At 39.9% G+C, this 21,276-nt stretch overlaps 2 protein-coding genes across 9 annotated transcripts; one reads left to right on the plus strand and one right to left on the minus strand.

The window, feature by feature from the left end:
* Positions 1 to 135: 135 nt before the first annotated feature.
* On the minus strand, positions 136 to 13,377 carry LOC135303041 (tRNA selenocysteine 1-associated protein 1-like). Of its 6 annotated transcripts, XM_064424242.1 has the most exons (11): positions 12,657 to 12,796; positions 11,640 to 11,805; positions 10,163 to 10,243; positions 9,069 to 9,145; positions 8,839 to 8,972; positions 8,127 to 8,258; positions 7,107 to 7,226; positions 4,831 to 5,026; positions 4,205 to 4,250; positions 3,522 to 3,690; positions 136 to 452 (listed from the first exon to the last, which is right to left on the minus strand). In XM_064424242.1, exons 4-10 carry the CDS (start codon positions 9,096 to 9,098, stop codon positions 3,554 to 3,556), a joined length of 795 nt encoding a protein of 264 aa, XP_064280312.1. In that variant the 5' UTR covers positions 9,099 to 9,145; positions 10,163 to 10,243; positions 11,640 to 11,805; positions 12,657 to 12,796; the 3' UTR covers positions 136 to 452; positions 3,522 to 3,553. The 6 variants fall into 6 exon arrangements, with proteins under 6 accessions (XP_064280312.1, XP_064280321.1, XP_064280303.1 ...); XM_064424251.1 differs by lacking the exon at positions 12,657 to 12,796 and adding an exon at positions 13,220 to 13,377 and having other exon boundaries at positions 136 to 3,690; XM_064424233.1 differs by having other exon boundaries at positions 136 to 3,690.
* Positions 12,799 to 19,941, plus strand: PAK1IP1 (PAK1 interacting protein 1). Of its 3 annotated transcripts, none has more exons than XM_064424212.1 (10): positions 12,799 to 12,993; positions 14,295 to 14,457; positions 15,095 to 15,215; positions 15,306 to 15,380; positions 15,967 to 16,019; positions 16,447 to 16,592; positions 16,683 to 16,780; positions 17,465 to 17,564; positions 18,742 to 18,868; positions 19,478 to 19,941. In XM_064424212.1, the coding sequence occupies exons 1-10, from the start codon at positions 12,931 to 12,933 to the stop codon at positions 19,642 to 19,644; spliced, it is 1,113 nt and encodes a 370-aa protein (XP_064280282.1). In that variant the 5' UTR covers positions 12,799 to 12,930; the 3' UTR covers positions 19,645 to 19,941. The 3 variants fall into 3 exon arrangements, with proteins under 3 accessions (XP_064280282.1, XP_064280272.1, XP_064280287.1); XM_064424202.1 differs by lacking the exon at positions 12,799 to 12,993 and adding an exon at positions 13,140 to 13,164; XM_064424217.1 differs by lacking the exon at positions 12,799 to 12,993 and adding an exon at positions 13,471 to 13,611.
* Positions 19,942 to 21,276: the final 1,335 nt, after the last annotated feature.

Genomic DNA, 21,276 nt, shown 5'->3' on the forward strand with positions numbered 1-21,276 from the left:
ATTCCTGTGCTGGTCAGGTAGGAGCTGAACAAATTTAAAAGAAACTTCCCTCTTCATGCATGCTAAGAATATTAAGGTAAGCTGTAAACACAATTTTCTCTTCCACATACATGTCAAATGCAGCTACACTAGACATTTGCTCTGTAAATTCAAGTGCTGCTTTATTTACTTATTTTACCTATTTAGAACAATTTCCATATGGTGACATACCTTTAAAGAAACTCATGACTCAGAAATACTTGTTGATGTAGTCAAACAACATCTATTGACATGAGTCACTGAAGTTAAATAATTGTCATTAAAAATGAGACAAAACAAAAGGCAAATATATATATATATATCTCCAGCAGAATGATAGTGATCATCACCATTTGATCAATCTTCCCTGTGAGTTATATCTGCAAGTTACTTTGAGGTAGCACTAGAAAGAAGCTGTTGGTCCAAGAGCATCCCTGCAAAAAGAAACATTCACGGCTTAAGTACCATTTAACGTTTTTGAACACTTTTCAGTCTTCACTGGTTCTTAGCCTGTTTTTTTCTCCCTGTTCACTGACTGCAGGATCACTAGCCCCTCAAACCATGGTACTAAAGCTTTTCTGTTCAGAGAAGTGGAAAACAAAAACATTACTCTTCTTCAAGAAGTAAGTGGGTTTCAGGTAAAGGCACTATCTATCACAGCTAGGTACAATGAAGAGTTTATAAAACCAATACTACATATTCAAAAAAACCCCTTCAGAGTTAAAAAACCCCACATTTCATCTGGGTAAAACAGACAAAACACAACCAAAGTGAAATAGGGTGGTGTTGCAAACATTGCTCCCAATAAATTTTTTAATGTTTCTACTGCAATTAGCTCTTTGTAGAATTGAGAGCAAGCATCTGTATGATGAACATGTTCAGGTCTTTGTGTAAGCTTGCTAATTCAGGCAGTAGCTGGAAGCTACACACCAGCGCTGGGAGTTTCCTCAGTTAAAAGTCTCAGCAATGAATGCCAGCAGATCTGAGGCGCTCACTTTTTCCCAAATTTGTGCTTACACCAATACAGAAGCCTTTTCAGTGTGCATTTACAGTGCAGAATGTGTGCTGCACATGGTATCTTGATCCCATATATACACTCCTAACCGGTAAGCAGCATAGACTAGAAAGGCTCAGGAGACAGAAAGCCAAGAGAGCTATTTAAAACACTATCACACAGGCAGCAACCAGCAGACTCTGTCTTCACCTCACTTTTCTTCTGTGCTGACTAAAGAAAATATATTCCCCAGCATTTCTCAGGTTTGCACAACTAATGGCCCAAACAACCTCTTTCACTGTATTTCATAAACAGTATTTTCACTGTATGGGTACTTTACAGGCCAGAACAGAAGGTGCATATCTGAAAACAGTGTCTAATGAAGAGTGTGGAGACCCTGCTAAGATGTAAAATCTGCACAAATATGGTGACCACAGACTCTGAGGTTTATGTGCTGTGGCAATACAGTGCTGATCAAAGTGAAATCACAGAATTACATGGGCTCCTTATTACATAATTCACACAGGGATCAACCTCTCAAAAGCTAAAAAAAATCAGTAGATACTCTATAGTATTTCTACCAAGCCAACATGCACCCTTAGTATCTGATAACACAATGAAAGGTTTCCACAAATTACTTGCTGGAAGTAAAGTATGGTGTTAGGTAATGCTATGCAAAGCAGGATATGCACTTCAAAGCAGGAAGCTTCCAGGTCTCTGCCTGGGTTATAATCTTCAGCTTGTGATGACTGTGCTTGCTAGATACAAAATCCTTTGCCTAGCAACTGGTCTGTACTACCAAACTCAAGCACCACTGTGCACTACAACTGAAGTCACATCAAATCCAGCATGGTTTTCAAAGTTTAACACCCCCACAAGCAAATTTTAGGGGCCTGCATCTACTATCTTGTGCTTCCTCCCTTCTGCAATCCTGTGAAACAATTCTATACAGATTCTCTTTGCCTCATTTATTCCACTTTCTGTCACATTCCCATTACTAATCTCTCTACTGTGATCCTCCAAAGACTGACCAGCTCACACCAGAGAAGCATTCACATACAAAATCTGTTTTCAGCCACTTTGCAACTAGTTCTCTCCAAAGACTATGATAGTAATCTCCCTACCTAAATGAAGGACTTTTGTTTTCTCTTTCTACATACATAATGCACAAAATTAATGAAGAATGAAATCCCTATAGCACACCAAAAGACCTTTATAGTTTAGACCATCTGTATTTCATGGGTAGGACTTAAAAAAAAAATCCCAGCTGAAATTAAACTGTGAAAAGAGAGAGATTCTGGTGAGCAGGTAGAAGGGACCTGCTGTGCCAAGTCATCACTCTGCAATGCAGTACGAGTTTCACATTTGAGAACAGCATATAGGTTATGACCACCACTTCAATGTGATTAAGTCATTAAAAAAAACCAAAACCCTGCTATCCTAGCAATTATGGTTTAGACTGCCCCCAAAACACACATCAGTACCAAAACACCTTGAGTACCTTTCACATGTATTAGCTATATGATAATTTCTACCTTTTTCTCTTCAGGAAGTACTTTTGTTTCCAGCCTGAATTTATTTCATTGTGTAGATTAAGTAGTAACAGGAGCTTAAATTGACCCTATGACTGGAAAATACTTTATACGCTTTTAGATGAGAACAATTTAGAGGAAGCCACACAGAAGTTGCTATCTTAAAGCAGAACTTTCTTCATTGCCATCTCCCTTAACCTCTTTTGACTTGAATACTGAGAACTGTCATCCTAAAGTGTTATAAACCTCATCACTATGAAACATCTGAGCATGAAGACTGAACAAATAACAGATGTTTAGGATAGGGTGCAACTTAGTTGAAGAGGATACTGGGATACTTTAATTCCTGATGGGTTTTTCTTCCTTCCTTAAACCACCGGGTTTTCTCCAATTTTTATGGATAAGAACAGGTATTATATTACACCAGTTTCTCTGCTGTAAAAGGTCAGATGAGAAGACTAACAAGAAGGGCAGAAATAAAACTATCAGTAGGTACGATCCTTAGTCTTTGAAAGGTTTGCAGCTACAGCAGCTCTGAGTTTGCCCTTCTGAAGGTTAAAACTGCACAGCATGTTAAGATTAAGACCTTGTAAGATTGCCTGGGTATCTTGGAAGTATGTGAGAGCTGGCTCTTGCTAGTGCTGATGCCCATACCAAAGACAAGTGAAATACCCCTACTGCCTCCAGCTAAACTCCACAAGCCAGAAGGAGAAGGTGTTTTGCATATATAAGTAAAATCCCTTGCTGGCCAGTTTTCAGAAACAAAATTTTATTTACACAGGCATGTCTGTCTTTAGACCCCATTGAACTCTTTACATTTCTAGAATATTTACATGATTTCAAGATGCTCCAAGTGATGAACAAAACAAAAAAAGATTACAGAAACTGCCAAAAGCATAGCAAAAAAACCCCCAACCTATCATTGTGCTTTAAAACTTATGATCTAGAGTAATGTAGAAGAAATGTAATTTTAGCACCTTGGTCATAACGGTCATGCTATATAAGACACTTAAATAGCAGAGGGGATGTCAGAAGTGACCGTATCCAGAGGTTGCCAGTGACAATTCATGAGGGCATCATAGAGTTCTTCACTTGTCTCCATAAATTGTCTGTTCATTTCATCAACATCCAAGTACAGCTGTGGATCTGAAAATAAAATCCTGGTAAGTACAAGTATCAGAACTTGGGAGACTTGCACACGAAAACCTGAAGTAAATGCCTAACAAAGTGTACTTTAGGTAAATTTAACAATTTAATAAACTTAATAATACACCTAGTAAGATGTTGACTCACCTAGAATTTTAACAAAGCTAACAAGTCCAGCTTCTTTTGGAATTAGTGTAGTCAAATGCTAGGACTGGTATTTCCACATGAAGCAGAGATTTTGGGCTAATTAAAAATTTTGGACACTATTACAAGATGTCTCTACTAATGAGCTTAACATACAATAATCTTAGAATCAATACAAAGATACAGTACCTTCTCCAACAGACCATTCCAGAAGGAGAATGAAGGCAAAGTTACAAGAACCTACTGCAAAGCTTTAAAATTCTACCTCATCTTAGCTCTAATCCATTCCTTATCCAATAGCCACTGGCTTGTACTGTTAAAGGGCAGAAGTATGGCTAAATTCAACCTGCAGTGATAAAATTATCATTACCTTCAGTTATTAGGTCATCATTGATTTCAGTCATAGCTGAAGTTTCCTAAAAAAAAAAAAAAAAAAAAAAAAGAGAAAGCATTCATGGTCAGTTTCAGAAAGCATCACAAACCCAAAATAATTTTATGCTCCCTAACATTCCCCTCCTCCCACAACTATAAAATAAGCAGGAGCAGGTGGTGTTTGTTGGGGAAGGGTTTCTTGTGGGGTGTTTGTTATTTTTTTAATGCTTTGGTTGGGTTTTTTTAAGAAAACCATAGTATAGTTCCACTTGAAATGCACTTTTGGAAGTTGTAACTGATCAACTGGCTGACCTAGATATGATCATCTTACAACAATTCTTTATTTTGCTTTAAGCAAAGTACATCAGAAAAACAGGGTGAGAGAAACAATGCAAAAAACTTGCTGTCGGAATGGTTATTTGACACACGTGAACAAATATTAGTGCATAAATATCTAATTCTACAGATGCACTCAAGCACTGAAATCCAAAATGCTGAACAGAAGCTTCACACTTATTTGACTACATGATTTCAGTTTTAGGACTTTTCTCCTCTGATTTACACAACCCATATGGCATGTTAATTATGTTGGGCTTTTTAAAACTAATTGTGTAGTATCTTTACCTCAAAAACAGCTGGAGCCATAACAGCATCTCCTAAAGAGCAGTCTCCAACAGCTTGCATGCTATCATAGGGAGTATAGGAGCTGTAGTTGTAGTCAGCATAAGGATCGTAATTCCACTGTGAATAGTAGTTCTGATAATCTTGGTAATAATCATTATAGTTGTATGACTGGTACCGCTGGAATTCTGCTTTCAGTCTGAAATATGAGAAGGTATATACAGTTAAGAGTTTGAGAACAAACAACTGTAAATCCAGTACTGAAGTTAAACAATTTCACACACTTCCAAATTTATGAGGAAACTTGCCTAAATAGTTGCCAAAGATTTATGTCATGACCTCATGTTTGTGAGGAGAGCAAATGCTCACCTTCACCAATGCCAAAAGTAATTACTTCTATGGATTAACTTGAGTTACATTTCTCTATTTTGGTATTGTTTAAGCAACCTACTGATAAAAAAGAATTATTAAGATCAGAGACCTTTACCAAGCACTACTTTGTTAAAGGCACTTGAAATGTTTAATTAGTCCTTCCATCTTTCTTTTTGTTAACACTAAATCTTGTTATTTCCAGAAACAAGGGGTAAAGTCAGATTATCTTTCAGAGGAGCATCTGACACTGCCTGTCAATTTACTATGTCTACCTTCACCTTCTCAAGTTTTGGTCCATGAACAGTTGCCAAAGCTTAGCTGTCAGGTGAAGTCAGCACTGCCATTATTCAGAATGAAGCCAAAGCAGCAAGAAAATTACAAAACTTGTTAGTTATGAAGACCAACGGGCCAGGTGATTAGATTTCACTGCTTTCCCTCTCCTGAGGAGATTTTTCCCAGGGGCAACTTCAAGTTGACTAATGACAAGTATCAACAAACAAGAACAGTCTGTTCTAAAACAGAGATATATCACATGAAAAACATTGGGATAAATCAACTACACATTCCAAGAAATCCCCTATGCTTAGACATTTCTCACTGATTACATACAAGCACACCTCCTGTGTTCGCAGTGTCCAACACCTCTTTGTCTCCATTTCACTACAGAAAATTCAGACTGGGGCTTTTTGCCAAGACCACAAACTGAAGGAGCTCAGAAATCATTTCCAATGTCAGTGACTTAATGACAAACTACTCTGACAGCTGGATTTTTGGATGCTGTGCAAACATAGTACTCAGCCATTCAGAAATGGGTGTAGATTAGAGGTGTCTATTTTAATACTCACGCTACATTTCCACTTCATTACTGTGAAGCTACACATACATTCTAATAAATAGGTATTTTATTGCCTTACTACTCTAGTAAATAATGCCTCATAATGTCTCAGTCTTTTGCTTCCAACTTCTCTCCTACATCTATCTCTGTAGGAAAGAAACATCTAAAAATACTGCTGACATTCTTCTGGATAGCACAAATGAGGAAAACTTTCTTTGGGACCTCATTTTCAGAGCGAGTTAGTGAAAGCAAATCTGGACAGTGCCTTCTTGGGAAAGGGCATTTCTGTTCCAAAGCAATGAGGCAACATTGACAAAATTATCCAGGGAAGAGAAGCAGGAGCTGTTATTTTTAGCCTTCTAACAGAACACACAAGCTAACCTCATGAATATATACTGAAATTGTTTCTTAGACTGCTCTGTTTTTGTCAGTGTTTTGAATCACAGTTATCAAATTCGGTATCAAGTCTCTAACTGGATTGTCTTGAAAAACTGACAGAGAACTGAGCTGGCAGGAAAAAACCCTCTCAAGCCCAATCAACTTTCAATTTCCTGCTGCCCTAATCATTTGAGGAGCAAAGAGTAGTATTCTAAACAAACTATTCAAGCAACAACTCCTTTAGCTTTTTCCCCTCTATATTCTGTGTTTTTCCACTAAAGAGTTCCTTCCTCTGCCAGCCTACTTGAAAACTATCAATGTGCTACCTCGTCTAAGCCAAGGCAAAAGGCCTAGAAGAGCTTCCTAGCATAAAAATAAACACTTGTTTCCCTTCTACCTTCTTCAGGCCCAAACATGAAACACAAATACATACAGCTTCACTACCATAAGCATTAAGGCTGGTCACAACAGCAGCTAAGCCCAAGTTATAAAATCTGGCTAGACTTAAGAGCTGGATTTCCCCAGCAATCCTCAAAGGGGCTGATGGACCCAGGCAGTCAAAACATAATTCTTCTTGATTTTGCTTTTGCATCCTGTACAGCCATTATAACAAGGGCCACAGTCTTTACAAAGGCAGAGCTAAAAGAATCCAATTATTCAGAATTACTTTATCAATGCACAACTCATTTGTTACCTTTTAGAAATTCCTATGCTCAGCCGGATTCGTTTTCCCCCCAGACCTGGTGCATTCTGGCAGTCTTGCAGTGCCCTCATCTGATCACCTTGCTCACCAAATCTGACAAAGGCATACCCTCTACAATTTTCAAAAGGGAGAAAACAAGTTCTAGTATTCATAACAGTTACAAAGCCAATTAATTCAATTTCTGTCTTCATGAAAACAGTAGCTACTATAGCTTCTATTACCTAAGCAACCTCTCTGGCATGTGCACATGCACAGAAGATGCTTCCACAAAATTAAAAACCTGGGCCAGAAGCAAAAAGCTTTGTTGATAGCATTAAGATGCAACTTGCTGAAAGCCAGCAAAACAATGTATGTTAATTGCTATCTGTGTAAGTAACCAGATTATATACTTCTGCACTTACAGCAGTTCAGAATATTCAATGTATCAGTATTAACCTTTGCTACTGCTCTACAGCTCTAACATTCTTTCTAAATTTGCTCTGACTTCTTTTTTTTTTTTTTAAGTTTCTTGAATTAGGCCATTACACCCAGTGGTTTCTGAACAGCAAATTCACTTATCCCTGCTTCACTCTCTGCCTGGTCAGTGTAACTTCTACTAAGCTTTATTTACTAATACTAGTACTTACATTTCCCAACCCCCTAAGATTTGCTAGGCCTTACACTTCTCTTCCACAAGTAAAAAGGGAATTATTTTGTCCTCAGTACTGCACTAAGTGGACACACTGTGGTAGGTAAGCACAGATGTCCATGCAGAGCTCTCCTTTCTCCCACCATCTAACGGCTTTCATGCAGATATGCTTTTGATTGAATTGAATCTTAACATATTAGTTAGCTAAAACTAACCATAAAGCTTCAGAACCCCAAGGATATATGTTGTTAAAAATATTGCCAGAGAATAATCTCTCTTCCTGCCTCTGAAGAAAATTCAAAACCAGTTCAAATATAAGTTCTCATATATTACTTATAGCAACACACATCCTGACAGCATTAACACATTCCCACAGGCATTACCTGGAATATCCCAGCAGGTCTGTTGCTATTTTGCAGTCAATACATGAAGGGTACCTCTTTAGGAAATAGTCATAGAGCTGAAAATCATCTACTTCTGGAGTCAGCTCCCCAACAAATATTGAATAATCTGGTCTTTAAAAAGATAAGAGAACCACCATTATGTCTGAGAATAACACAGTTCATGTCAGAATTAAAGTCCCTAACATACAAGCAAGCAGTTATTACTGGACAAATAAGGAGACAAAATACAAAGAGTATTAACTGCAAAACTCTGCTAAGCACTGTACAGAACTGCAATGCCAGCACTCCAGCAAGTTCTTAATTTCTCAGTCCGTTCCAGCACTTTTGCAAGCATTTCAATAAAGACTCAGATTTATTAAAGAATCTCTTAGAAGTCAGTTTTAGAAACTATTACTTGTTGTCTGAAGGGCAGGACACCCAAAAACAGCAAGGAAAAAAAAAATTAAGTTACAGCCAGAATTCAAAGACAGCTAAAACTATTTTGACACCACATCTCCAGCAATTATGAAAAAGACAAACCAGGAAAAAGTCTTCGCTATTCAAATGGCAATACAATTCCATAAGCAATACTTAAGTGTATAGACACCAGATGTGTCATTTCAGTATTTTTAAAATAACTGATGACATTCACTAGTCATTAGCAATTTCAACAGATAAAGGGTCAGAGCTGCTCCTTTCTAAAGGTCTTTACCTGGTTGTGTTAGTACTACTAGGGACAAACTCTATTCTTCCTGGTTTTATTTTGTTCTTTTTCTTCCGTTTCTTCTGTGGTGTTCTCCACCAGCTGTAGGCCTGGAGACATTCTCTTTTTTTTGCCATCAAGTCCTGTAGGGAGAAAAAAAATCACCTTTATAGTATTTAGCCTCATTTACATTCCTCCCTCCCACTCCCCATCACCACAGGTGATTTCCCCATATTCACCTTGCCCTTGAAAGAAGCCTGGGGTCCCATTTCTCCCTCCGCCTCCCATGAGGGAAAGCAGCCTCTGGGGAAAACGCCTGGCAAAAATAACAGAGCCAAAGGATTGTATGAACAGCCATATTCCCCTGACTTGTCAAGCTGGCTAATGGACTGTCAGCTTCCTCTGGGAATTAGGGACAAACCAGACAGCCTTTTGATGCTGGCCAATCCTAAATGTTAATTAGCTTCAGGACTGGACTGTGTTCCGCTTGAGCTCCAGGATGCAAAAAACCCTGCCGCAGCACAATCTGCATGATGAAGAGGCAGGGAAATTGTCACTCTTGCCTAGAAGGAATATCCACTGTCCCTATCTCCCCTCATCCAGGAATTCTTCTGTGAGATGCCTCTCCTCACTACCCAGCAGTGAGTCACTCTCCCAGGCCAGGAACAACAAAAGGCCGATTGATGGAATTTAAGGAGAAAGCAGACCAAGAACAGGCACTAGCTTGGCTGAGGGAAAACTCAAACCCAGATGCAGGGCCAGGAAGAAAGAGGCATAAAAAGTGCCTCTTAGGGAATTAAAAAAAAAAAAAAGGGAAAATTTAATAAAAAAGAAAAAACCAAAAACACTAAAACCCCAAAAACCACAGCTCAAAAAGGAAGTGAGTGGGGCAACTACACAAAAGAAGAGGGGAAACAGCCTTGTTAAGACCGGTTGTCTCCTTCAGTGAAGATTCTGAAGAACAAGGACTTCCAAAAATAAGAATGATGTTCCATAGCATTTACTTACGCAGGCTTTAATGTTCTTCCTCTATAACATCTCCACATGTATCTTATACAGAGTGTTATGCGCAAGATCCTTCAGAACTTGCGCTCAAATCATGCAAACTGCAAAGCTTAATGTAACGCCCCCCAACCTGCTTGAGTCGACACAATTAAGTGTCCTGAGGACAGCCACCAATTACCACACTGCCAGAAGAAATCTTAGGACTAAAAGAAACATCCAACTCAGAGCAAGCTAGCTATGTCAGCTTTACATTTATTAGGAATTCTGAGTATGGCTGTGGAATCCATTTAGGCACTGCATGCCTGTGTTTCTGACTAAATGATCTTACCTGGCTTGCCATGGTTCAAACTGTCTTCTGTCTGTCTCGAACAGTAAAACTGCACAGGTTCAATGTATTACACACCTTCAGCTGAAAAAAATGTCGGGGGAGAAAAAGAAGATGAAGGATTTTATCCTCAATATTAATTCCTCTCAAATATGTTCAACCCACCATATGCTTTAATGTTATTAATTCAGAACCTCAAAAATTAAGTTCCGACTTAATTTAGTCACTTAATTAACTTAATTAGTCACTGCTAAAACACTGGAGATAAAAAGGACGTATGGCCAACAGAATTATCATCAGATGTAACATTCACTATCCTAAACTGTAACAGACCACAAAGTTTTCCCACTGTCTAAAGCACTAGAAAATTCTAGAGATCTTTTAAGTCCCCTATACCTCATCCTTACTTCTGAAATACCTACATGTAATAACCCAACCATCCATTAAAAGCAAGGCAAAAGACAGATGTTTCAGTACATTTTGTACAACCTTACCAGTTTCTTCCCCTTTTAGCCAAATTTAAATTTACTTGTACCACAAACTATGCAGCTGAAAACAAGCAGTGGTACTTCCTATGTGCTAAAGGATATGAGAAATACAAGCAGGATGAGGGCACAGCACAAGCAAACATGATCTGTCGCTGCACCTTTTCTCCTCCCTCTCACCTTCTCCACATACACACTTCACTCATTACCATCAAAACCAAAACCAGCAAGTAACATTTTACTGCCATCACTAAACCAGTGGACACACTTTCCTGAAGAGCTATATATCTTTGCTGATCCCAATATTGTTTCTTTAGGCTTTTTCCCCTAGTCATCCAACAAACACAAATCAGTGCAAAAAACAATTTCATTTACAAAATACTCTGCATTTACTTTCACACAGAGGCGTTCACACCCCTACTGATTTTTTACATCTGGTGTAACTCCTGTGCAGATACTTGACGGCCACAGTTCTAGTTCCCACTTCCACACAGGAATTTATGTAATGTTTTAGATCTTGGCTGATTAAATCCACAGCCACATAATGCAATAAACACAGAGCGTCTGCAATGCCTTCAAGGCTTGCCTGCAGAGTGGAGCAGTCCAGAGCACTGCTTCTGAAAACGGATTAGACTAACTTGACACAGGAGAGCCATAAACCATAATTAGAGCATCCACCCGTGCTATTCAGAATAACTATGGACTTCATCCCCACAGCCACTGTGAAGCCAAGAAAAGAGTCAAGTACAAACAGGCCTAAAACCTACAAGGTTTGTGTATGCTACACTGAGCACGTGCTAACTGAAAGTTATTGTGCTCATATCAGCAGCAAATTCTTCCTGTTAAGGGTGGTCATTATTGACGCAAATATCCACGTAACAATGTTCCTGTAACATTAGTTTTAAATACCAATAACCATGAGCTCCTCCATGTTCTCAGCACTGTAATACTGATTTTTCAATTCACAACTGCGCAGTAACTTTTTTTAAACTTACCACTTTTAACTTGTGCAGACCTAATGGAAGATGGCACACAGGACAGAGCGCTCTTGTTGCAAGAGGCTATCAGGAGGAAGTGATACAACTGCTTCTTGGTAGGTTATCACCAACTTTTACACAAAACTGCTTTTGTATGCCTCCCTGTCCAATGTTCACCTTTTCACTAGAAAACAAGAACATTTTAAAAGCAGTTAAAACAGCATGTACTAATATAATACATTTTTTCACATTTGTTTTAACTATATCTACAGTCACAAGCTTTCATTAAGGAGTGGGGCAGCTTCAACCTCCAGAATTCAAACACATCTTTAACCGGGTTACACACACACCACAGCAATTTTTTTATTTTAGTCCCCTTTCTTGCATTACCGCGGCCATACGGGCAAAAAGGTGGGCGAAGCTGTTCACGGCCCGAACGGCCCGTGCACACACCGCTGACGCAGGCAGCGGGCGATCCCCCCTCCCCTTCCTTTGGCACCAATTTCGCTCACACGAGGCGCTGGGGCAGGGCACGGGGATGAGGGAGCCTCGCAGAGCTCTGGGGCCGGCGCGGTGACCCGGGCCGAGCCCAGGCCCGAGCCGTGACGCATTTCTCTAACCGAGCCACTCGGCACGCCGGCAGAGCCCGGCCACAAGTGCGCCCCGCCCGGCCGCGGCGCTCCGCAAGCGGCCACACTGGCGCCGGGCCGCGCTTCCTGCTTACTGTACTACGCGATAAGAGTTTAACTAATGAAAAAATATAAAACGACCCGACGAAATAACCGTAAAAGCCGGCGGGGCCCGGGGTTAGGGAGGGGCTGGTTCCGTGGTGCCTCGGCACAAGCGCCGCCGGGGCCTCCTCGCCCCGCGCGCCCTGAGGGAGGCCCCGCGGCCCCGGGGAGGGGAAAGGGCCGAACATCCCAGCCCATCCCACCCCGCCTCGTTCCCAACAGATCGGTTCGCGCCCCTTTTCCCCGCCAGCAGCCCCCGATCCCGACGTGGCTCCCCCTCCCCCCTCGCGATCCCGGCACTAACGCCTCTCGTCCTCCCCGCCGCCATCACCGCCAGCGCCGCTTCCGCCGCGCGAGGCCCCCCCTGCGCGGGCTGCCCCGCGCGCAGCCTGACCCCCGCCGCTGCCTCCGGCGCCTCCCGCTCCGCGGCGGCTCCCACGGGATTCTCCTCACCCGCGGGCAGCGAGCGCTGCCGCACGCCACGGCGGAGCCGGCGCGGAGCGGCGCAGGCAGCGCGGCGGACGGGCGGGCGGCGGAAGAGCCGGCGGGAGCCCCGGGGCGGCGCCGTGCGGTGGCGGATGGAGCTGGTGGCGGGGTGCTACGAGCAGGTGCTGCTGGGGTTCGCCACGCGGCCCGGCCAGGTAACGGGAGTGGGGCGAGCGGAGGGGAGGGAAGAAGCACAGAACGGCCTGGGTTGGAAGGGACCTTGGGAGGCCATCTCGTTCCAACCCCCTGCCATGGGCAGGGACATCTTCCACGAGACCGGCGCGTTCGGAGCCCCATCCCGCGCGGTGCCGAACGCCTCCGGGGAGGTGTGTGAGGGAAGTGCCGCGCCCGCCCCTCTGGGAGCGCACCCTCCGCACTCACCGTCCGGTCGCTCCGCAGCCGCGGTTCCGGGCGCCGCCGGGGCTCTTAAAGCGCCTTGCGGGGGCGGGGCGGCCTCTCCGCGGCCTCGGCCGCCAGACTCGGCCCCTCGCTGGCCGAAGGGCGCCGGCAGCGGCGGAGGCTCCGCAGCCACGTGGGCGCGGTGCGGGGTCGCTCCTCCCGACGCGGTGCGGAGGATGGGGGGGACGTGGGCTGGGGGCAGGTGGAAGGCGTGTCTCCAGCCTGCCGTGATGGAAAGCGAGAGAATCCGCCTCTCTTGCTCTTGGGATTTATCTCCGTGCAGAGACAGCTTCGTGTAAGCACAGCACTGATTCCAAGAGGCGGTTTGCACGCTTAAATCCTTTGGACTAATCTCCTAACAGCACATTAACTCAGTAAGATGCCATTATGCTTACAGCTAAGTATAATTCCTCCTCCTGTACTCGTGCGGCCACACCTCGAGTGCTGTGTTCAGTTCTGGGCCCCTCAATTCAGAAAAGACATTGAGATGCTGGAGCAAGTCCAGAGAAAGGCAGGGGAGCTGCTGAAGGGTCTGGAGCACAAGTCCATTGAGGAGTGACTGAGGGAGCTGGGGTTGTTTAGTCTGGAGAAAAGGAGGCTCAGGGGGAACCTTATCATTCTCTACCACTGCGTGAAAGGAGGCTGTAGCCAGGTGAGGGTTGGCCTCTTCTCTGAGGCAGCCAGTGCCAGGGCAAGAGGACATGCCCTCGCACTGTGTCAGCGGATGTTTAGGTTGGACATTAGGAAGAATTTCTTCATAGAAGGGGTGATTAGACATTGGAATGCACTGCCCAGGGATGTGGTGGAGTCACCATCCATGGAGGTGTTTAAAGAAAGCCAGGAGGTGCCACTCAATGCCGTGCTCTGGTTGACAAGGTAATGGGTTGGACATGATGATCCCAGAGGTCTTTTCCAACTGATTTGAGTCTGTGATTCTGATTTTTACACATATACTTTTTCAGCTTTTGCTTTAAAAAATAAAATTACAGGACAATGAAGTGGAAGCTTTCTGTGGTAAGCTGGAGAAAGACGTGCTTGTTTTGCATTTCATTTACAGTCCTGGACAGTTGTCCCTGATTTTACACATCACGCCCACACTGCCTCATTGTCAGCAGTAGCAGTGAATAACAGATATGTGGTCACTGGGAGCAGAGATGAGACAATCCAAATCTATGACATGAAAAAGAAGATTGAACATGGGGCACTGCTACAGCACAATGGTAAGGGAGCATTTCTTTGTAAAAAAACCTTAATGATAAAAAAATTGCAGCAGAAAAATTGTTCCTTGCTAGAAGAAGAAAACTGATTTTTCTTTTTCTAATAAGACTGTAGTAGTGATGGTGTTTTGCAGCCATGATGGTGTGATCATACAAACAAGGTAAGCTTTTGAGCATAGAAGGTAAAAACAGTTATTCTGGTATTAGCTCCCAAATGCTGCTGCTTTAAATTATTTGTAGTTTTGATTGGTTAAGAAGTTATGAGCCACAAATGGCTTATGTGCCATTTTTCTTCTATCAGGGTGGTTTATCTGGACCATGCCTACTCCCAGCTACTGTCTTTCCTGGTCACGTGTGTGGCCATCTCTGCCACAGTGTTTGAGTACTGCTGTGACAGAGAACAGACCAGATGGAGTGCAGACATGTGTGGATAAAGGGTGCCTCATAGAACATATCAGACTATTGAATATAGCAAGAAAATTTGAGGGGGTTTTGGAGAATACTTAGGAAATAATTAGATTTTCCCAAGGTTAGGGTAGTAGCTAGCATGCCTTGGTGGAAAAAGCTTTTTTGTTAGTTGTACATTCTCTGTTAATTTGTGCAATAACTGTTTGTACAACATTGTTGATTGTATTTCTAGGCACGGTAACTTGTTTGGAGTTCTATGGGACTACACATCTACTGAGTGGGGCTGAAGATGGACTCATTTGTGTTTGGAACACAAAGAGATGGGAATGTCTGAAATCCATTAAGGCACATAAGTAAGTTTCTTAAGTCTTCATATTCATGTACATGTTAATGTAAATGTTTCTTGTAAATAATACATGCGACTAATGTTTTGTTTTCACCAGGGGACATGTGACATCTCTTTCTATTCATCCTTCTGGGAAATTAGCTTTGTCAGTTGGAACTGATAAAACATTAAGGTGAGTAAAAACTGATGAAGGAATGCTGAGAATCACAAGCAACAATTCCATGTTGGGACTAGGCCATGCAACACTGATAAAACATATTTGTTATCAACTGGTTCAAAGTTCCATTGGTTTGTCTTTTGAAGATCTAAGTGCCAGCTGTTCATACCTTCTTGTGAGCTCTGACTCTTCATGAGTCTCTTGCAAATGTATAAATATGTTTGTATTTTGGAACACAATTTGCTTAAATTTTTGACAAGTGCAGGTTTTGTTTTGTGTGATTTTTCACTTGGAGTGTTTCCATGTTGCTGTAGATACCTGTTTTAGAGATGTAAAATGCTATTTTAATAGCGCAAATTTCTATTGGCCTCCTTTTGGGCTCAGTATTGCAAACAGTGGTTTAGAAAATAAATAACACAAGTTCAACACTATAGTGTGCAAGCAATATATGAACTCATCATTTTCTCTTGCATTAAGAAGGCAGAAAAAAGCATAGAGAGGCTTAAAAGCTTCCTTTGGGTGCCTCATGACAGCAGATTGGATTTCAGTTTCGCTGTGCTGTTTTTAACCAGAATGCACAATACCTGTTGTTGTGTTTCAGAACTTGGAATCTTGTTGAAGGACGATCAGCCTTCATCAAAAACCTGAAGCAAAGTGAGTTTATCAATCTAAATCCACTAATTAAGTGCAATTTGATAGTTTTATTTTTCATGTAAAGAAAAGTTGACAGAATGAATCAAGTCAGTTAATTGCAAACTTTCACAATGTTATTTTTACATGTGCAGGCAAGCATACATAAGCTCATGTCCCTAATAATAATAATTTAGCAAAAGGAAAACATAGTACTACTAAAGTAAATCCTTTTTTTTCTTTAAATTTGAGGTCAGAGCATTTAAATAAATGTGTTTCAGTTTGTTTTTCTTTACATGATTCTGTTAAGCAGGAATAAACATTTAAGAACATAGCTGTTTATTCTAGCTTATTTGATTTTTCACTGAATATTTTCTTAGGTCTAGGTAGAACGGTGTCTAGCAGCTTCTAAAGATTCTTACTTTAAGATTCTCTGTTTCAATGTGTACAGATGCACACATAATTAAATGGTCTCCTGATGGAGAGAAGTATGTGACCGTGATAACAAACAAAGTGGATATCTACAGACTGGACACAGCTTCAATCACTGGCACCATTACAACAGAGAAGAGGATTTCTTCACTTAGATTTATTACAGTAAGTACAAAAATGAGACGTGTTGGGAAATTAGCTGGTTTGAAACACATGAAATTAATCGCACTTGCATTTCTCTTTCTCCATTCCTAGGATTCTGTCCTTGCCATAGCTGGAGATGATGAAATTATTAGGTTCTACAGCTGTGACTCTCAAAAATGCTTGTGTGAATTTAAAGCTCATGAAAACAGGTATTCTATATTTGTTTACTATTTAAATATTTATGGCAATGCTGAGTCCTCTCTAAAGTTCTACGGCTTGTAATGTTCAGCATATTTTGCTTTTGTTTTAGTATAGAAAGTGAATTTATTTATGTGCTAAATTCCAAACAGACTTGTTTTCTTTTTCTATGAGCACAAATACTGTGCTGTCCATGCATGTTACAAAAACAATAGGGTACAGAATTAAGAATATTGCTATTCTAAATTTGTGAGTGTGTGTCTGTTTATGTTTAACCAGTCTTTACTGAATCTGACTCTTTAGAATGCTTCAAAAAAACAAACCAGTTTTATTCAGTTCAAACAATAGGAGTATAATTACATATTCTCTGGTTTTGAATACCAAATATTTGTCCAAATGTTGCTTTGAATTCATCAAAATACAAAAGCATTAACAGCAATGTTACTAATGCGTAATAGTGTATTCTTTACAGTACTAAAGAGTTCTGAATTGAATCCTAATAAGCCTAGCAAAAGCAAATGGTCCTAATATAAATGACAGCACTCAAAGCAGATCCAAGTTCCTGCCTGTCACTTGGTGGTTTTTTGTTCAAACTCATTTTTTAGACTGTTGCCTAGTCATCTTTAGTTTATCTCAGCTTACTGGTCTGAAGTGAACTGCGATGCTATAAGGTAAAAATGTATTCCTTTTCACAGAATAAAAGATATTTATAGTTTTGAAAGAGAAGGACAGCATGTCATTGTTACTGCATCCAGTGATGGTTACATTAAAATGTGGAATCTGGATCTTGATAAGGTTGGTATATTACACTGCTTGTTACATTTAAGAAAATCAACAGAGAACCAGAATTGCAGACAGTCCTGTTGTAAGAGTTTGTTTTAAATCGTTGAGGAAATTTTATGTGAAATATGGATGTCTTGATCTTCTTCCATGTTATGTTCAGTAGGCATGTATGTCTATGCACATATATTTATGCACTCATATTTTTTTCATCTTTGTACCTTTTTTTTCACAAACTATAAAATCTGATGATATTATGATATTTCATCTCCACTTTTTGTAAAGTCATGCTTCCCATCAGACCTAGCCAGGCTTATGACTATCTTATCAGTTATGTATGTTATGACTATGTAATTAGTTAAGGACTGCTGTGAATTTCTGTAATGTTGATGACTGTTGCTACTCTTCTGAAAGCACAAAGTCTGTGGTTTGGGCAAGGGAAGGTGGTTGTTCATGTCAGGGGAGGAACTTGTCCTTTGGAAAAATTCAAATACATAAATGTACTGAGTACTTGTATTTCATGTATTTTCATGTATTTCAGTTCTGAGTAACACAGTCCAACAAGGAATCATGTCTTACCTTTAAAGTTTATTGTGTTTATTGTTTGCTCTTAAAACCAGAAATAGATTTTTACAATTTATTGCCCAGTTACAAAGGATCTGCTGTATTTTATTATAAGTATCTTGGATAGTTCAAATAATTATTTCTCAACATCTATACGCTTCAAATCTGAATTTGCCTGTTTTTAATTTCACCCACTCTGATTATTTTTATACTTGTAAGTGCAGTAGTGATCTCCCTCTTTCCTCTTCACCTTACATTTCTGTTTCCCTTGTACAGAATTGTCAGAGTGATGTTTACCTTTCTGTGTAACATTGTATTTATTTTGACCAAATTCCTTTCCCTGCAGGCAAGTTTTGCATAACTGTGTGGGCTGCTCTGTGCAGCTGTGAGGGGTAGAATATCCTAATACAGTAGTTTCCAGTGGGTTGATGCTGTTAACACTGCCCATGTGTCTGTGACACTTTATCCCCTGATATCTGTAATAGAATATTTGTATTCCAAAAGCTGAGTGATACAATTGCCTAACAATGAAAGTGGGCAGTAAGGTGCTTTCTCACTCCAAATACTTCATTAAATTTAACAAGAAATAAAATAAGGTTTAAGTGATCTTCTTTTATGTTTTCTTCAGATTAGAGATGGGCCATCTTTACTGTGTGAAGTCAATACCAAAGCTAGGCTGACGTGTCTTGCAGTATGGCTTGACCAAGCTTCAGAAAAGAAAGAAAACTCTGATAAAACTGCAACATCATCTCAAGGTAACAGAACTTTGTATTTTGAATTGTTAATGTGACTGTGAAATGGAATACACCAAGTGGGAGGCTTCTCCTATATCCATTGGAAAATGTTCTGGTATTTTGAAGAAGTGGGGATGTGATGCTGGCAAGCGATACAGATGCACTTAGCAATCTGATAGTGTCTCAAGCCCATATGTTTGTTGGAAAACATAAGCCTCTTTTCACTTTTATTAAAGTTATCTTTCTGTTTACTGTAATAACATACTGAGGAAGCCACTGCAAAGCTTTTGAGACAGATACGAAAACAAAGTTGATTGTACTGCTTGCATTGTTTTCCTGTAAGCAAAATTAGGCATGAGGTCACTGTAGCGGGGCAAACTTAAGAAGTCTAGCTCAGATTTGTTTGGGTTTTCTGCTGTTATTTTCCTGAATTGTAATCTATTTACATACTTGATCTTTATGTATTTTAATTTCACAAGCAAAACTAGCATAAATGGCACTTTCCACTGTAAAATAAAAAGCTATTTATAACCATTTTTTAAAAATGAGATACAGTAAGTCTCTGTGCCATTTAGACTACAAAGACTGGACAAAAAGGTCAGTGTGAATAATTCCTTGCTTTTTTTTCAGAAACAGAAGATGAAAAATCATCAATAGCCAAGATAAACAAAGATTTTTGGACTACTAAAAGGGTTAAAATAGCAAAAAGAAAGAGAAAAATTATTCCAGATAAACAAAAGCTGGAAGCTCCAGTGCAAAAGAAGAAAAAGAAAAAGACACAAAATAGTTCAGCATGAAGGCAGCTACTTTCTCTCCTGTATAAAAAGTAAATGCTGGTGTTGCCCTAGTTTTTATAAGAATCTACACCCTAACTGGACGTATACCTCTGATCCAATGTATTGTTTAAAAGGAATTAATGTTCTTACCCTAATAAACTGACTGATCATTCTGGGGACTTTCCCTAAGTGAACAAAGTAAAAATAAATTTGTAATATGTAATGTTTATATTTTTCTATTAACAATACCATACACTTTTTAACTGGCTCTGAAAAAGCCAGCTAAGATAATAAAAATAGCTGCATCTGTCTCAGTTACATTTTTGTTTCACTTAAATGCATATTAAAAACATGTACACTTTTTTGTGTTGAAAATGTTACTGTTCATTTAACTCATGGTATAGTCTGCCTTTGTCCTGCATTTCTTTTCCTACTGTAAGAAAGAACATGTTAAAATTACTTAAAATATGATGATCACATCCCATTGTTACACTTATGGAAAACTCTAATTTTTAATTTTTGACATGGACTTACACATGGACTTTATAAACACAATGTTTGGCTTTTTTACTGTGTTCATACTTAAATATATTTAATTTTTTTAAAAAATCTTTGTACCATGGTTCACATCACTAAAACATTTCATCCAGAATATGATACATAATTTTAGGCAGAAGAGTTTATATCAGTAAGGTTTTACCTTTTCTTTCCCCTTCCCAATGTGTTTTTTCAAGTCCTTGATCTGAGCCATGTTGTTAAAAAAGAATTATGTAACAGCTGAAATTTTTGCCATGCTGATTAAATGTCACATCTTTTGTTTGCACTTAAACAAAAAGTAAATTCTGACCTTCTCAGTCCATGGGAACAGGAATTCATCCTAAGCCTTATTTCAAATATACAATGGGAAAAACAAAGTTGAACAAGATCAAAGAGGTGAACTAAATGTTTCCCTTCTTTATTTTAAGGTGTAAGGCATGTTAATGTTTTGTTCTGCACTACTGGAGTAGTCATTACTATTTCTGTTTTCAAAGAGTAATTGGAATTATGCTCTGTTCTGATTCACTTTATCCATTCCTCCTTATTTGTGTAGCAAGAGAAAAAGTAGAGAAAAAAGATTGAGCCAAATCTGGAGACAGGAATGCAGGCTAGTTATAAAACAGGATCTAATTCCAGTTCAGCTCTATGCTCTGACACTGAAACAAAATGAGCATCATCAGTGCTGTTATAGAATTGTTCATGTGGCAGTAGCAGTATTCTCTTGGAAGTGGGTATCCATATTTACCTTATGTAACTGTTTTCCTTACTTTGATAAATGATCAGAGCCCCTTGTTTGGATATTCAATATAGTTGATTTATGCAAGTTCAGTTTAATTCAACATTAAAGGTATTAATTTTGAGCTTACACAGCTTTTAATTCTAATGATACCCTAAATGTTTGTGTTCCCAAACACATGCAAATAAATATAGGACTTCAAATGGTTTGTTGACTTGACAGAAAGGTGCCATAAAGGTGCCGGATTTTTAATTCCTAAGGCTTCTACAGTAAATGTAAGAATTAAAAGGCATAAGATTAAATAAGGGAATTGTGTTCAGTGATTTCACTTGTAAAGTCTTTTGTCTATTTGATAGTGCTTATCTTATGTCCTTGACAAA

The sequence above is a fragment of the Passer domesticus genome, chromosome 1 (assembly GCF_036417665.1).
Source record: "Passer domesticus isolate bPasDom1 chromosome 1, bPasDom1.hap1, whole genome shotgun sequence".
In the NCBI taxonomy this organism is placed as follows: Eukaryota; Metazoa; Chordata; class Aves; order Passeriformes; family Passeridae; genus Passer; species Passer domesticus.

What these genes read in the sequence shown, in the direction of transcription:
- LOC135303041 (XM_064424251.1), bottom strand. Translation starts at nt 9,098, where the DNA reads ATGGGACCCCAGGCTTCTTTCAAGGGCAAG. An exon ending in AGCATAGGAATTTCTAAAAG is followed by an intron (nt 5,027 to 7,106) that starts GTAACAAATGAG and finishes CTCATATTTCAG; the next exon opens with ACTGAAAGCAGAATTCCAGC. An exon ending in TGATGACCTAATAACTGAAG is followed by an intron (nt 3,691 to 4,204) that starts GTAATGATAATT and finishes TTTTATTTTCAG; the next exon opens with ATCCACAGCTGTACTTGGAT.
- PAK1IP1 (XM_064424212.1), top strand. Translation starts at nt 12,931, where the DNA reads ATGGAGCTGGTGGCGGGGTGCTACGAGCAGGTGCTGCTGGGGTTCGCC. An exon ending in TCGCCACGCGGCCCGGCCAG is followed by an intron (nt 12,994 to 14,294) that starts GTAACGGGAGTG and finishes TTTCATTTACAG; the next exon opens with TCCTGGACAGTTGTCCCTGA. An exon ending in CTTCACTTAGATTTATTACA is followed by an intron (nt 16,593 to 16,682) that starts GTAAGTACAAAA and finishes CTCCATTCCTAG; the next exon opens with GATTCTGTCCTTGCCATAGC.